Source organism: Coturnix japonica, chromosome 1 (genome assembly GCF_001577835.2).
Source record: "Coturnix japonica isolate 7356 chromosome 1, Coturnix japonica 2.1, whole genome shotgun sequence".
Taxonomy (NCBI): Eukaryota; Metazoa; Chordata; class Aves; order Galliformes; family Phasianidae; genus Coturnix; species Coturnix japonica.
The window spans coordinates 59,640,587-59,657,343 of record NC_029516.1 but is presented as its reverse complement, the minus strand read 5'-3'; the positions used below and the strand labels follow the sequence as shown (position 1 = coordinate 59,657,343).

Here is a 16,757-nt window from a genome sequence, read left to right as displayed (position 1 = left end):
TGGAAAGAAGGAAGAGAAGAAAAAACTATAGCACCGCTAAGTGCTAAGGAGTAGAAGAGATCTGGTCCTGTGACTATCTGAAAGAGATCTCTAGATCTAATGACAGATGCACTAATGCTAATAACAGTATTTCCATCAATGCAGCATGGCCTGATGTTGTCCTTTATTTTTGCTCCTGTGCCTGGGAACCAGTCTGGTCCAGGAGATTAGGTTAAATGCAATTATCCTGACTCTGTAAGATAGCTTCGAGTCTCTCCCTATTATTATGGATCAGCTGCAAATCAGATAAGCCTTAGCAGCAACCACTTCTAAAGCACTTATTTCCAGATCACCATACAAACTTGTGGAAAACATTTGATTTACCTCCCTTTCACAGATGGATAACTGAGGCATTTACCCAGCACAGTTCTGTAAAACTGAGAACAGAAATTAAATACCTCCAGCTCATGAGACCAGACCATGGGCTTCTTTTTGACCAACTATTTATGTCCAAGTTCTTTTTTGGGGGAGTCGAGGCAATACACCAGGGAACTGAATTATTCTCATGTACAGCTGCCAGGAGATCTTATCACTCTTTTGGAAAATGTACTGTTCAGCCCTCTAAATATCAGAGAGAGGACAGGCTTCAAATATCAACAGCCTTCCTTTTTTAAGAAAGCACTGAAGTAAAATGGGAAAGCTAGGAAACCTCAAAGCATCAAAAATAGTGCAACTTTCTCCCCTGTGCTTGCAGCAGAACAGCCTGCAGTCCTCTTTACTCAGCAAGGGCCTTAGTTAGAGAAAACTACTTGAATGAAGAAGAAAACCAACAGCTGTGCCCCAAACCTGACCTAAACCTTTATCAAGCTTTAAACATGGTGAAACCACTTCAGCTCCACACCAGGACAGAGAGATTAACAGTGGGAGGAAGGGCTGCAGAGTCGAAATGCCAAGAGAATAAAGCATCCTCATGAAGCTTTCCAGTTTACTCACAGCAATCAAGTGATTGTGGTGCATGAGGCATCTCTGGCACAGAAGGATTCCCTACAAGAGCTTCATGAATTGAAAAGTATTTTCTCTCTTCCCCTTTCCATTTTTTTTCCATATTATTTCTTTTTCAAAAGGAAAAATGGTAGACTAACTGCAGTTTATCCATTTTATTAGCACCAAACCCCCTGTTCCATAAATGTGTCAAAACAGGAGGAAAACAGAAGGTTGAAAGCAGGGTGCCTGTGCACCTCTGATAGGCTCAATGGGTCCTTGATCAGAACAAAGACTCCTTGAAGGGGAACCAGGGCCACCAGCAATCTTGCTTCAAGCAGCAGTGACAAAAGGTGAGAAACAGATGCTTTATAAGCTTAAGAGAACTGCAGAAGAGAAAAAAAAAATCACTTCCCTTCTCATACCTAAACATAGAATGTAAACTAAAATGTATACTTACTAAATATTTTTCCTAACCTAATACTTTTCTTCCCCCACATCCGTCCCTCTCCCCTAACACACATGGTGTGGCCCTGGGACCAGGGCTTACAGCTGTCCTCAGTGAAAGGCAGGTCATGTTGAACACTAGTGCTGGTTAGGGATAAATCCAGAAAGCTTGGGGTAGTCTGGTGGGAGGAAATGGATTTTGTACCAAGAAGCTGCACAGAACTGAATAGGTGCATTGAAGAGAAAATGCCCTCCTCTGTGGCACTGTGCAGTGTGAAGACAAGGAAGATATGGCCATAAAAAAAGCAGAAGGGCTGCCAGGCAACCATTTGCTTAAAGCATATAATGGCATGCGTTGTTGACCCTAGGACTAAGAAATAGGGTTCAATCTCCATATATGTGATGCTATCAGCATTTTCCACAATGTTAAACACAAAGGTGCAAAAAATAAGGAAGTAAAAATACAGAGAGATAAAATATTTGCAAACCTCTTCCTGTGGTATTACTAAACACTCCCATTACAAGTTACAGAAGATGCATGTGCTGATTTTCTGCAGTTGTACAGATTATATCTGAAGAGACAATAATTCTCAAAGCATTTCATGTTTTCTTAGAAATTCCAGTTCCTGGAATCTGAATTACAGGGGGAGAAGAGGAAGAGATAAATTTCCTCTTTGTCAGACAGGAGCCTTCCAACTAGCAGGACTGTTCAGGGAGAAACAAACAAACACATGGATTGAAACCTGAGGGTTTGTAGCAGCTCCAGAACACAGCGGGTTGCCCTTGTACTGGTGGGAAAGCCCTGAAGGGCAAAGCTCAGCTCTGTTCAATATCGAAAGCTAGGACAGTAGATATGGTAAACCATAACAAACAAGCTGCATCCTTCCACCCTGCGAGGAGGATGGACAGGACAGAACAAAATGCCAGAACCAAAGCAAGAGATTGCTAAGAATAACTTTCTCTCTTCTACTTTATCTCAGGGGCCAGATTATCTTGGTTGCTACTTGAGAAGACAAGCCAGTGCCAGCATCAGAAAGGTCAGAAAGCATGTGAAAATTTACCCAGTAGCTTATCCACTGCCTAACTATCTACTGTTGCAGAAGGACAGACTACCATGAAATTCCTACCGACTTGCTGCGCAAATATACGCTGAGTTTTGATTTCAAGAGGTTGAGAGAAAATGTGCTAAATGGGTGCCATAGCTCTAAAGTCTTCACATATTAATAAGCAAATTCATTATGATTTCAGTTTGAGGAAAGTAAAACCATAATGAATTTATGAAATAGTTCATTTTGAATGCAAATACTGGAAGGGAGCAGAAGGACACTTCCAGGACACCAGAGCCTCCTGTTCCAATATCTAGGAATAACACCATATTATTTCATATTATTTTTTTGTTTGTTTTACTATATAGCATTGGAATTAAAAATTTGAAAAGTAAGAGGAAAAACCCATGGTATCGTTTCAGGTTCAAAAGTGTTTACTGACCCAAATCAGTTTTTCTGCTCTGGTGGTAATGAAACTTCACTCACAGAGTATTTCAAAATATTCAAGCTACTTCTTTTGGACAACAAATTGCTTTTGGAAACCTTTCCTGAAATCCCTGCACAAATCCAGCTGTTGGGTATCTCTCCATGTTGTGAGAGCAGCCAAACTCCCCACCTCCCAGACCAGCCAACCTTCCCAAGGCCAAGGGGTACCAGGCATGCACCCAGCAACCAGCTCAGCCCTGCACTCGTGGCTGGGGATGCTGCAGCTTAGTGCAATGGGATGGCATCGAGAGACAGCCCTAGGGAGAAAGGACCCAGCAGATTTCACAGAATGCAGACATCAGGGAGCAACGACAGAATGAGGTCAGAGTCTGATCTACAACCCATGGAGCACGGCAAGCTGTATCTAGGCCAACAGTTTGCTGTAATCTTGTTACTTAATGGGAGGCAGAGGAGAAGAGGGAATATCCTTGGAGCTCATACAAGAACCAAGTAATATGCACTTAAAAGCAGGCTTGAGCTGGGGCACAAACTTAGAGGACTCTCAGTTTCAGCACAAACACTTCAGCTAGCTGGCACTGCCTGTCACATAGCAACAAGGTGCAAAACGATGGGGGACTGTGTCTGCATGTCTTTCTGCCTGTGATGCACCTTGACAGCCATCTCCTGCAGGAACCCCCCTGGCCACAGACTCACCTCTGCTTGGGGACCTGCATCTAGAACAGGTTCCTTCATCTTCACGGCGCAGAATAGGGCTGCAGTTATTCCAAGAGCAGTCTTTAGTTTTGATTACCATCTATGTTAATATCCTAGTAGTAGGAGGCTGGAAGTAGGATGTCAACTTTCTTGGAAGAAAGAAGGAGAAAAAACAACAAACCCCAAACAGGAATGTACTAAGAACATGGCAAACAGATGGCTGTTTTTATTTTGCTGCATGTGGGGGAGTCATAGGTCTAGAATTTCATAGCAGGGAGGAATTTCACTTGTACAGATATCAACAGAAAGCCTTTCTAATGCTGCTTACACGCTGACTTTAGCCAAACATCTCCTGTGTACATCACACACATCTGATATGCTGGCTGCGTCACTCAATGCCAGCCCATCCTGCGCAAAGGGTGATGCTCGAGGACTGGGAGGCTAGCTTACCCAGGAGAGAATGCATTTCCTCTCCAACCCTTAGTAAGAGAGCCAAGAATCTTCCAGCTCTTTCATTATTAATTAATATGTATCTTACATAATAGTGGGAACATCCGCAGAATGAAACATTTACTGAACATCAGATCATCTAAACCTCTGTGAACAGGAAGGGCCATGATAAGCCCTTCAATTCTGCACTGAAGAAACAAAGGAAGGATGAGGATGGACAGAGCATATTGCGCATGCTTTGTCTCATACACCTAACTGCTCAAATTAACAGAAAAGTGTTTTTTCTTTTCCTTCTCTTCTCTTCTCTTCTCTTCTCTTCTCTTCTCTTCTCTTCTCTTCTCTTCTCTTCTCTTCTCTTCTCTTCTCTTCTCTTCTCTTTCTCCTCTCCTCTCCCTCTCCTTCCTCTCCCTCTCTCTCTCCTCTCCTCCTCCTCTCCTCTCCTCTCCTCTTCCTCTCCTCTCCTCTCCTCTCCTCCTCCTCTCCTCTCCTCTCCCTCTCCTTCTCCTCTCCTCTCCTCTCCTCTCCTCTCCTCTTCCTCTCCTCCTCTCCTCTCCTCTCTCTCTCCTCTCATCTCTCCCTCTCCTCCTCTCCTCCTCCTCTTCCCTCTCTTTCTCTTCTTTCTACTTTCTCTTCTCTTCTCTTCTCTTCTCTTCTCTTCTCTTCTCTTCTCTTCTCTTCTCTTCTCTTCTCTTCTCTTCTCTCTTCTCTCTTCTCTTCTCTCTTCTCTTCTCTCTTCTCTTCTCTCTTCTCTTTTCTCTTCTCTTTTCTCTTCTCCTCTTTAAGGGCCACCCTATTACCGTGGGATACATCCTTAATCAAGGTAGCAAGAGATAGAAATTAAATGGGCAATCTTCAGTGCTCCATTCTTCTTCACCAGTCTCCTCTGGTTGACCCCAAATCTCAGAGGGAGCAAGAGCAACAGAAGCTTCACTTGAGACTACAGACCCATGAGACCAGCTGAACCAGGATGCAGTTAATCTCTGATTTTTTGTCAGATCTTGGCTGAGACTGGTAGAAAAAGCCTGTTCCACTCATGTGACAGAAAGTGGCTTGAAGGCTCCTCACTCGAATAGATAAAAATGGCTCTGTTGAGAAAAACTCCACAGAACAATTGCAGAGGGATTCAGTGGTGCACAGTTGCCTGCCTGATGGCGTGTGAGCACAACCCACACTCACACACCCGGCTGTTCTGCCTTTTGCTCTGGGCTCTCCATTGCTCATGCAGGGGATCCCACCCACTCCTTCCAAGAGAATGGAGATGAAAAGCAACCTGCAAGTCACTTGTGATGCACAAGGATTTGAAATAACAGACCACAATATCTCAGCAGTTTCATTTGCAAGCACAAGGGAACGAAGTTATCTTTTTAAGGCAAACTGAAAACTGTGAAGTCTACTCTCACTGTGCACATTGTTTCTACCACACAGCAGATAAAGCAAAGGAAACTAAAATACAATGATTAAAACAAATATTTTACTACAAAGGTTTTTTCAGAACACAGGTATTTTGTGTGTGCTCTACAATCAGCTATAGAAATAACTACAGAGACTTAAGATATGGAGGTGGTACAGTGCATTGTCCAACAAACATTTGACTTCAAAAAAGTCCCACCAGGTTGACTACAAGGAACTGCTGGATAATTTGTACAGCCCTAAGAGCTGTCGGTGTACTGCCTGTGCTACACCTAAAGCTCAGCCTACAGCAGTCAAATAGATGCTCTAACACCAACTACAGCTGCATAAAGCCATAAATGCAACTTTCAGAGTAAGGAAATGGAGGGACGCACCCTCATGCCACACATACTATTTGGGGCTGGGGGTAGCGTTGAAACAGTTCACGATAAAACTGTCCTCAAGCCCCAACTCAGTCTGACTGTGAGTTCTTTAGGGCTGAAGGAAGTATCCTAGTTTTATGCAGCTTATAAGAAGCTGTATCCCAGTTTGAAGAACTCAGGGGCTGTTGTCCTGAAAATAACAAGCTCTCAAAGTAGCAGTCACACCAGACCCAAGGCCTCTTTGGCTATTGATAGAACTATAGATTTCACTGAGCAATCACTCTCAATGACGTATAAAGTTCAAGCATGAGCATTTGAAGTGACAGTTATCAAAGTAATTGATAGAAGAACAGAACGATCATGCGAGTCTTAATGCCTAGATCTGGGAAAAGCTTATTAAGGTTAGGTTGCAAGGGAAAGAAGTTTTGAAAACATATCCAAATAGCAACAATCCTCAAAAACAACTATGCTTATACTACCCTGTAATGATAAACTAACATAGGAGAAACAAGCAAGCAACAATCTTGAATATCTGAACCAAAAAAAGAAAAGAAGAATAGAACAGCAGGAGATACTTGGTCTATTCTGAGAAAGGTCTCAAAAATAAAATTTTCTTCTCATTACAGAAATGATTTCTCCTGACAAACTGCCTTCACTTTATATATGAAACAGAGCTAAAATAGCATAACTCCAGCCTAAAAAATCTAAGGAAAAAATAATATTGATATCAAGTTTCTGCTTCTCAGACTCCCTGACCTACAAGCTGATTAGGTTAAACAACAATATGATGAAAAAAGAGGCCATGCCCCTGGCATATGGTATTATAAACATGGGGAAGTGCCAGTATAAACCTTTATCAGGAGACTGGGTTCTTTGTCAAGCAGTGCCTTTCTTTCAAAACATCCCTGCTGCCATACGCCTGCAACCAGCCAGCTGCAGAACCTCATAAGAGAGTTCTTATTTGCCCTGCATAACGCTTTACAGCTTCACCACAGGGTTGCTGCAAGCCCTGACGTCACCACCTCAACTGGAGGCCGGAGGCCGGGAAGTGGCAGCTGAGGAGAGGCGGTGAGGGAGACCACAGGGAGTGGGGATGGAATGGCAGGCCTCCCTGCTGGGCCTTCAGCTCTCAAATAGACAGGAGAAAAGCAGAAATGAAAGGCAAATACATCTGATAATGTCTGTGAAGTCCACAAGATGGGGAACCTTGCACAGATGCTCACCTTTTTTTTCATATTTTTTTTTCTTCTCAGATGCTAAGAAGTCAACAGGCAAAACATTTTACTTTGTAGGGAAACAACTGCAATTGAAAGTTAGCTGGAAAACATGAGGCGAGTATTTCCATGGAAAGCTTAATTACTGCAGAAGTTGGTCTGATAAAACTCTTAATGCTTAAATGCCCTTTTTTTTTTCAGAGAAGAGACAGCAGATTTCTACATCCTTGTCTCTCATGCGATCCCCGCAGGATCAGAACAGGAGCATCAGAACACTGCATGAACTCTTAGGGTCATACAATCATGTAAGCACTGCAGTTAACACTTTGGAATAATGATTGTCTCCCAGTGTGAGCATGACCCATTGGAACAAACAAAACTCAGAAAACCAGCATAGGCAGATGAAGGTGAAAAGAGCACCCAAAGAGGCAAGAGAGAATGAAAGGGCCTATTGCATCATCTCCTATGCTTAAATTTATGCAGCATCAGTAGTATAGTAGAGCACTTGCAGGCTATAAATGCAACATCTGCACAAAGGCAACAAACCTGTGTGTATCCCCTCCCCATCCCTGTCTTCTGTAGGAAGGGAGAGCAGTGGAGGAGTAAAGCATTGTGGAGAAATCCAGAAATACACTGCTGAGCTCAAGAATCCTCTTGGTGGAGAAATATGGACCTTTCAGTTCAGTAATCAAAGCCGCAAATATCATTTCAGAGTTGTGACGTACTGTACAATAGCATGTTAAAATGACTGTTACAAGCACTCAAACTACAGTAGCTCTACTCAGAGTCCAGTTAATGAATGTACAGGAAGTGCACATACAAATGCATACACTCCTGTCAGCTAACCTATAAACACTGTGTGCACTAAATCCAAAGTCACGGTCCTGGTCTATTTTTTGCCATTCTTCCCATAAGAGAAACTAAAAATAGGCCCATGGGAACTGTGCATGGGACTCTAATCTTCAAATGTTTAACTCTTACAGTAAAAACTGCCTAGCAATGCTTCTGAAGGGATTCTTCATGGAGTTTGCATAATTATATGCATATGCATATGCATTATATATAATTATATTAGGCACACACGTATACAGGGATACATACCTCTGCAGGGATAATGATAGCCATGAGAAACTGTGGATGCATGCTACTGACTAGTTGCACACATCTCCAAAGTTTACTCATAAATGATCTATGAAGCTAAAAATAAAGATATGGAGAAACCTGGGCATGGCCTCTTTTAGCTCTCAAGTCCTGCCTGCTCACAGGCACAGGCCTAGGGGGAAAGAAACAAAAAATGCAGCTCTTGTAAAGAACAGCTGCTATGCTATCAAGCAAGGCTACAGAGCTGGACGTGAAAGAATATTGTCGATACTCTACAGACAGGAAATTGTTAAATTTAAAATAAAAGATACATCAGTAAGGAGGAAAAAAAAACAAGCAACAAAACAACTCCCTGCATAAGCAGCACTTACTGTCTGTGCTACAAGGCTTTTTGAATGCAGTATCTGAGGCAGCCACTCTGCAGGAGGATTACCCTCAAATGCTGCAAGTGGCAAGTATGAAAACCAACAGACCTCTTCCTTCACCCCTGCTGCTCCTCCAGAGAAATGCTGCCTTGGTGTTAGGATAGATAATCCTCCCTTTGCTATGTCTCACCCATTGTAAAGGGCACTTACAGTTTCTGGCTGCGCCAAGCTGAGGGAAGCATATGGCAGCAGGCACAGATGGCCGCATACACAGGTTCGGGCAGCTCAGAACACGCAGTGCTGAATTATCCAGCAAAGAAAACAAATGCTAGGAGACATCACATTGAGGCTGACTTGACATCCCCGAAGCCAGAGATGTTTATTCTTTGGGGCCAATGCTTTGAGGAAAAATGCTGCTAGATTTCTGCAGTAATGCCCAGCAGTAGAACGGCATGAAAGCCTCCCTGTGCCTTTGTGGAAAATTACCTGAGCACTTGCTATGGACTACAACCACTAACTTCACTTTGGTTTTATTTCCTTTCATTCATTAACAGTGGTGCTTAGTGCTTACAGACTGTTGAATTACTCCTTCATGGATTTTTAAATACTTTTGAGAAGATGACTAAACAGCAGTTTCTCCCTGATAAAAGATGGAAATGCAGGGCAGAGAGTCCTTCATTTTCCATCTTGTACTAGGAAAGCTGAGGGGTAGTGCCAGAATCACAAGTCACTGCCTGAGCATCACAAATCTAGAGTCAGGCTGCACCCACTTCAAAATGATATGGATATAGGAAACCAGAGGGGTGAGGGAGTGGTCCTGGGAAGAAACTTGCAGTATCAAAGGTTTTGAGCATGTACAAGTTTAGGGAAACGTGGTACTCAGAGAGGAGCAGATTTAGCCAGGTTCTAGTAGGAACCGATGGGGTGAGAGACATGGAGCCAGCACAGTGCAGTGGATAACAACAGGATGGAGTAAGGATGCGTAGACCAAGGTCTTCAACAACACATGTCAGTGGTGAACTCCTTAACACTAAGAACAGGCTAGGATGATGAACCAACAATAGAAATCTGGCCCAAAGAAAAGACTAGTAGGAATTGTCATGAGCTGTGAGAACTGGGAGGAGCATCCACCTGACAGAGTGCATGCTCATTTCCAGCTCTTATGGCCTGAATCATTCAAAACTCAGGAATGAAATAAATAAATAAATAAATAAATCTGGGGAAAAATAAATAAAAAAATCCACAAGGCATTTTTAACTGAAAAGTCCAATTCTACTTCACTCTTTCTTCTACTGCATGGCATACAGCTTAATTAAGTGACCACAAAGCACCTCACTACAGAGTCATTTCTCGTTCAACACCCATTCTGTGCGCTGCCTACAAATACCCAAATGCTTCTGAATGTTCTATTTTCTTCAGTGTATACAGCACTGAGATGTCTTAACTCCAAGCTATGACAATTCTCCTATTTTCTTTTTCAGTCTTCATAACCACGGTATCTGTGAGCTTTGGTAATATTTATTTGAATAAGACTTCCTTAAGGAAGAAGGCTAAGACAAAGAGTGTCAGGTCAAACACATCTACTGATTTGAAAGGTACAGTATGAAAAATCTGAGGCTTATTTCTGAGAATTTCTGGTGTTATATAACACTTTCCACATTCAAAACAGTTTCCATTGATCTCTGGAAGCATTCAGTAAATAAGATAAGGAGTCAGGCAGTCATAAAAACAGGAACTCACTTATAAGAATCAGGATTTTAAACAAATTGCCTAGTACTGCACAAAAAGTCAGCACTCTAGGGCATCATTCACCTATCTTAACCCTGATTTTTTCCTTCTGCAGTCTCCTGACTCATTCTCTAAACACATACTGACAGCCTCAAAAATGCGATCCAAGAAAATACTGCTTCCCTCAGTAGAGAACACGGATTTACACTCAACACAGGTTTCTATGCAATGACTGGATCAAGGAAGCTGTAGAAAAATAAATATGCAGGTATGTGTAGGTGATGCATATTGTTTAAAGGCTTTGGACATAGGGTGAAAATGAAAGGGTAATGCAATGTGGGCTAGTTAAGTTCATGTAAGCTATCCCAATTCTAACCTTCTCCTTTCTGAAAGCTCAATAAATTCTTTTATAATGTTTTTCAGAGAAATTTTATGAGGTACACAGTCAGAAAAGTGAGACCTTTCTGCTTCAAGTTTTGCAAACATTTAAAAGCAGGAGCAAGGGAAATTATTCAATGTGAACAGTCTCAGAAATGGTGGCCTGATAGAATGTAATCAAAAACGATTTTAGGCTCATGTTTGCTTTTTGTTTGTTTGTTTTTTTCTTACAGTTAGACAGGATGACTTCTATTTACCTAAAGGCTGTTGATGTAATCTGTCTAGACTTCAGCAAGGCCTTGGACATTGTATCCCACAGCATTCTCCTGGAGAAGCTGCCAGTCCCTGGTTCAGACAGGTACACTCTGCTGAGTAAAGAACTGGGTGGACGGACAGGCTCAGGGAGTGATGGTAAATGGAGTTAAATCCAGATGGTCACTGGTCATGAGTGGTGTTCCCCAGGGGTCAGTACTGGGGCCTGTCCTGTTCAATATCTTTATTGATGACCTGGCATTGAGCGCACCCTCAGCAAGTCTGCAGATGACACCAAGTCAGCAGAAGTGCTGATCTGCCTAAAGGTAAAAAGGCCCTACAGAGTGATGTGGACAGGTTGGATGGTTGGGCTGAAGCCAATGGGATGAAGTTCAACAAGACCAAGTGTCAAATCCTGCACTTTGGTCACAACAACCCCATGATGCACTACAGGCTTGGGACAGAATGGCTGGAAGACTGTGTAGAGGAAATGGACCTGGGGGTACTGGTTAACACTCAGCTGAGCACGAGCCTAGAAGGCCACTGGCATCCTGGCTTGTATCAGAAACAGCACTGCCAGTGGGAGCAGGGAAGTGATCATCCCTCTGTACTCAGCACTGGTGAGGCCACACCTTGAGTACAACATTCAGTTTTGGGACTATCACTACAAGAAAGACAGTGAGGCCCTGAAGTGTGTCCAGAGAAGAGCAACAAAGCTGGTGACACGTTTGGAGTAAAAACCTTAAGATAAGCAGCTGAGGGAGCCAGGATTGTTTAGTACAGAGAAGAAGAGGCTCACAAGGGACCTGATTGCTCTCTATAACTACCTGAGGCAGTTTGTGGTGAGGTGGGGATCAGCCTCTTCTCTTATGTAACTAGCAATAGGACTACAGGGAATGGCCTCAAGTTGCACCAGGGGTGATTTAAGTTGGATATTAGGAAATACTTCCCTGAGAGAGCGATCAGGAACTGGAATGGGCTGCCAGAGGTGGTGGAGTCACCAACACTGGATGCTTTCAAGAAATGTTTAGAAGTTGTACTGAGGGACATGGATAAGTGGGAAATATTGGTGATAGGTGGACAGTTGGACTGGATGATCTTAGAGGTCTTTTCCAACTTTGGTGATTCTATGAATCTACGATTCCATCTGATTCAGTAGAACCATCTGACTCCAAGTGAAGGAAGAAACAACCCATTCATGAGCTTATGAAACTATGTGCTACCTTTAAGAAAAAAAGAAAGCAGTTAACACTTCTCATAGTTTCTAAATGTATGTCTTCATTAATTTGCTTTCCTAACAGTCTGTTTTCCCAGAACATTGTCCTTTAGTCTAATAGCTTGTTAACTTCAGCTTTCAAGAATGCTTTCCCAGAGGGTTTTCTGACATGCACTGTAGTTCAGTTATAGGTACTTATACATAATTTACTACTTCAGAGGAAAGAAAAGTAAGAAACAGTGTTATAACAGAGCCTTGCTATTAGTGAATGGGCAGTTGCATTTTAGGCTACTTCTTTATCAGATCTCTGATTTAATGAAGAACGTTGATGTTTGTGCTCAGGTCAAGGGAAAGACAGAGGGAATGAATATTTCTTTGTCCAGTTTGCTTAACATTAATTAGCCGAGTACATGTAGACTGTAAAAACAAGGAAGGTTTAACATTCAATTTGCTTTTCATGCCTTTAGAAAAGTGACTTTCTCCCCCTCACTCACAGAATTGAGGTAGTTATTATTTTTGTACAACAAATAAGTCTGTAAGGCTTGTACATATTCTGAGTTCCAGGAACGAAATCTGAAAGTATCAGAACAACTAATTACAAAAACGATGAAGCATAAATCCTTCCTACAGCATCCTTACTACTTGCGGTAGCTCTAGTGACCTGGTCAACATGAAAAGATCTGCTTTATTAAAAAAGTACCTTTTCATATTCCACATAAGACATTTTCTCTCACCATCAATAGATCCTGAATTTGACCTTAAACCAGCTCTTATTTTCCACCATCTTTCAAAGACTAATGGTATACACTTCTGCACACATTGCATTAAAAAGTTGCAAAGTATAAGCACGTCTCAAAAAACCCCACTAAGTTTCTGCAGAAGTGAATAATCTTTAACTAAATATGTTCTAGTGCCAAGAATTACTTACACCTTAAAATTTAAATTCTATCCAAAAATCTAAGCTGCTTTCCCTTAATAAATAAATAAATACATAAATTAAAAATTCCTCACGCTTCTCACTTCAAAACAAAATATGCCAAATAACTGTACTGTCCCACACCTGGTGGTAAATACAGAATCATCAGTACCCCAAAACAAATCTCCTTCTCGGCAAAGAGACCCAGCTAACCTGCTGTTACTAGTATGAGCCCATCAAGTGCAGTGACAGCATGGCAGTGACATGGCTGTGTTAACATGACTGTTACAGTAACAGTCACCTGTATGGTAACCACAACATAAGAAATATCTGATTAAGGGGGACTTATAAAGGTTAAAACATCACTGCTTTATCCTCTCCTATGCATAAAGGCTCCCATGCAGAAAAGTGAATCTGTTCAGAGGGAGGAAAGTTCATTTCTGAGCCAAGGAGCTAAGGAATGGTTGGCAAAGCTGAAATGCTGTTGCCTCCAAGGCTCCTTCTCATGGCTGAAATGAGGGTACGTGGCTCCATATTTCTTCCTAAAAGGCGAGGAAAGGCAGTGAAGAAATAGGGCAGAAATTGCACCTGTCTCTCCCTCCTCTGCACACATCCACCTGGACATAGAAGCAAAGAACTGGAACAAGAAAAAAATATCTATCACGTTTTTCCAAAGCATTATTTAAAGCTCCGACTTTCTACTATGCTTTGGAAAGCTTGAAATGGAAGAAAGAAATTAAGCAATATCTTTTGATTACTGCCATGAGCATAGTGATATCACAAGTCACATCTGGTTTGCCAAGGTCAGCTTGCACATTTTAACATAAGTAAATTCTATAATGCAAAAAATCTGCTAACTTGCTCAACAGAGGCCACCCAGAATTATTCCTTTGACAAGACTGCGTAAAAGATACAAAAGGTCTTGACTTCAGATAATTATTAATTCTCTGGAGAAACACAGAAACTTTTAAGGGTAGGAAGACCTTTCCAAGCTAAAGATACAGAGCATTTTGCTTTCCTGCATCACAACCCAATGGACAGCCTTTAGTCACTAGGTACGTACTGAAGAGCTGCCACTGCAGTCACTTTATAAAGATTGTTTTAAGGTGTGTTTTTTTGTGTTTTTTTTTTCTCCAATAAACTGCCTTCTGCTGGAGGGATAACAAAATGAAAAAAAGGAAAAACAGAAAGGAATCCAAAGAAGTCAACCACACATCAGTGCCTCTCCTGTCAGGAGTGATCATACTTTCCAAAGTCAACATTTTTCTTCCCTCTCTCTGGTTTCAGGGGAGGGTAGAAGGGGAGAATCTATCAAGAGTTTATGAAGCAAAACAAGATAAGGCTGAATGTTTTTGGCTTTCATCTATACAGTGACAAATATGGGTTATAAACAGTCCTTCATTTCTTTTATCCAGGGCTGGAGCTGCTAGAGAGTGAGATTGAAAAATACCACTTCCACATTTTTATTCATTACATCACTAAATATGACTCTACAAGCAAAGGAGCACACATGATGCAAGCTAAACCACTTTGGAGAGGAAGACTGTTTCTCTTGGACTTCCTTACAACTTTCTGAGGCCAACAGCACAGTTGAAATTCAAGTGTCTGAAAATCCAAACATGGCATTTTCTTATTTGAATGCTCTACCTGGTTCTAGCACCATTCCCCCCAAGGAAGAGGGAGAAAAATAGATTCCTCCCATCTCTCTTTCTTAAAATTTTCATTTACTTATTTATTTATTCCACTTCCATAAAAGAAATCTCCTCCCATCCCTCTTTTTTTTTTTTGTGGTCAGGGATAGGGAAATAGGAACCTGAAGCAGTTTCTCAGCCCATTCTAAACATGTGGGCAGCCTGTTAGCTTCTCCAGCTCTCTAGCTGGCTCTTTTCCATAATGAGCTCAGAAAACACAGAGCCATCCCCAAACATTACAAACACCAGACTGTTCTGCTTCTGCAGACTCCATCAGTGAAAATGATGAAGCAAGGCAGGAAAATATCCCTCCTTCCTCTACCATTCATTTATAATTGACCTCTTTGATCTTCTCCCTGGAAGGGTCTGAACTTTTCCTTCAGGTAGGCCAGTGTAATGACAGTAAAAACAAAAACTCAGCATTCACTTTGAGAAATGTCAGGAGTGAAAAAAATGAAGTCCTTGAAAGAAATGTGAAAAGGAAAAGCTGGGGAGTAGTAAGGCTCCCAATCTCCTAAGAGAATAAATCCATGACAATGTTGTCTTTCTTTCAAGCAAGAAAATCTTTTTGCATTTTCTAGGTTACTCAAGCATTACTTTTGAATCCTAATTGCTAGGGCAACAAGTAACAAGAAGGAAAAATACCCAGCAAATTAGTACTTTTAGTACTTTTTTTTTTTTTAAATCACTTTTTTGTTGTTATTTTTGTCAGAAGAAACATGAGAGATCCATGAGATGGACAAGAGTTTGGGTTAATGGCACCTGAGATACAAAGAGTTAGAAAAAAAGCAAGTGAGTCTCTCTGGTATCACAGAGACTACAAAACTCAATACATTTGTCTAAAATACTTTATCACCTTTATTATTGCAAAAAACAAACACCTGGAGAGACAAAGAACTTTATTAATTGCTGTATTTGGCTTGCAGAGTGCACACTGCCACCATTGCAAAAAACAGGTGGCCACAAAGGCCCACAATACTAGGTACAACTTTGGAGATTCTATGCAGAAAAGAAGCTGGTACATCACTGCCACAGCTCCTGGTGAGGACGTGTGCTTTCTTGAAGAAAGAAATACAATTAAAACATTAAGGGTAAATCTCAGATTGGATTAAATGTAAGGTTTTGCTGGTTTTGCAATCACTGACGGAGAACCCACTCAAATAGGTAATTTATAGAATAATGAGAAATATAGTTTGAAATGGACCTCTGGAGGTGTTCTATGCCAAGTGCCTGTTTAAAGCACTAGGTTCTTCAGTGTTAGATTAGCTCAGGTTGCCAGTCCAGGTAAGCTTTCCATCTCCAAGTAAATGTGTCACAGTCATTCTGGAAGGGAAGAACTACCCACGATGAGAAAAACTCTTTCTGTCTTATTTTCTCTTGCTCTAACAACTATCTCTATATATTGTAACATACATGTCTAAGTAAAACCTGGTTCCACCTTCCTTATAATCCACTTTTAGGAAGACTGAAGAGAGCATAAAGATCTCCGCCATCACCTAAACATTTCCTCGCAGTCTTAGTGGTGACCTCCTCCTATTTATTGAGATTTCTTGCACAAGCAGCACATTGTGGGCAGTCTTAGGAGCCCCAGAGGGAAGGATCCCTTCCATCAGCTGGCCAGCTATGCTCTTGTAAGGGCAATGGGTTCCTGGTGAGGTTCCACAGCTGGGTGGTGCGGTGCTGACTCAAGGTTTGGCTTGACTCACTGCTGACTCATTTCTCTGGAGCCCTTGGTGCTTTTTGAGCTAATCAGTCAAGAGTGCTAATGGACTGCTGAAAAGGGTAAGTTGCTACTTTCGTCCTTATTAATGCACTATAATTAACAGTATTCTGCCTACCGCTATTAACAGAGCACTTAGACTGAGTGCATCAGAATTCACTGATACCATATTTGTGACAACTCTCACAGAATGGATTTTCTAAAATACAAAACAACAACAACAACAAAAAAAGCATCAGCACTGGGTGTAACAATGTCACCTATGCAACAATAAAAACTGTGAAAAAAAACATGTAGCCATAAGGCTGACAGCTGTTCAACAGATACTGGACTAATGCCACAGTCCTATAAAAATCTATCC

General features: G+C 41.6%; 1 protein-coding gene across 1 annotated transcript in view; it reads right to left on the bottom strand.

Annotated features, from left to right (window-relative positions):
- Nucleotides 1-1,278: 1,278 nt before the first annotated feature.
- LOC116653694 (vicilin-like seed storage protein At2g18540) overlaps nt 1,279-16,757 on the bottom strand; it is a gene marked incomplete at its 5' end in the record, with an annotated part of 196,122 nt that continues 180,643 nt past the window's right edge. The window contains 1 exon segment of the mRNA XM_032446017.1: nt 1,279-4,819. Within this exon segment, the coding sequence (XP_032301908.1) occupies nt 4,295-4,819 (525 nt within the window).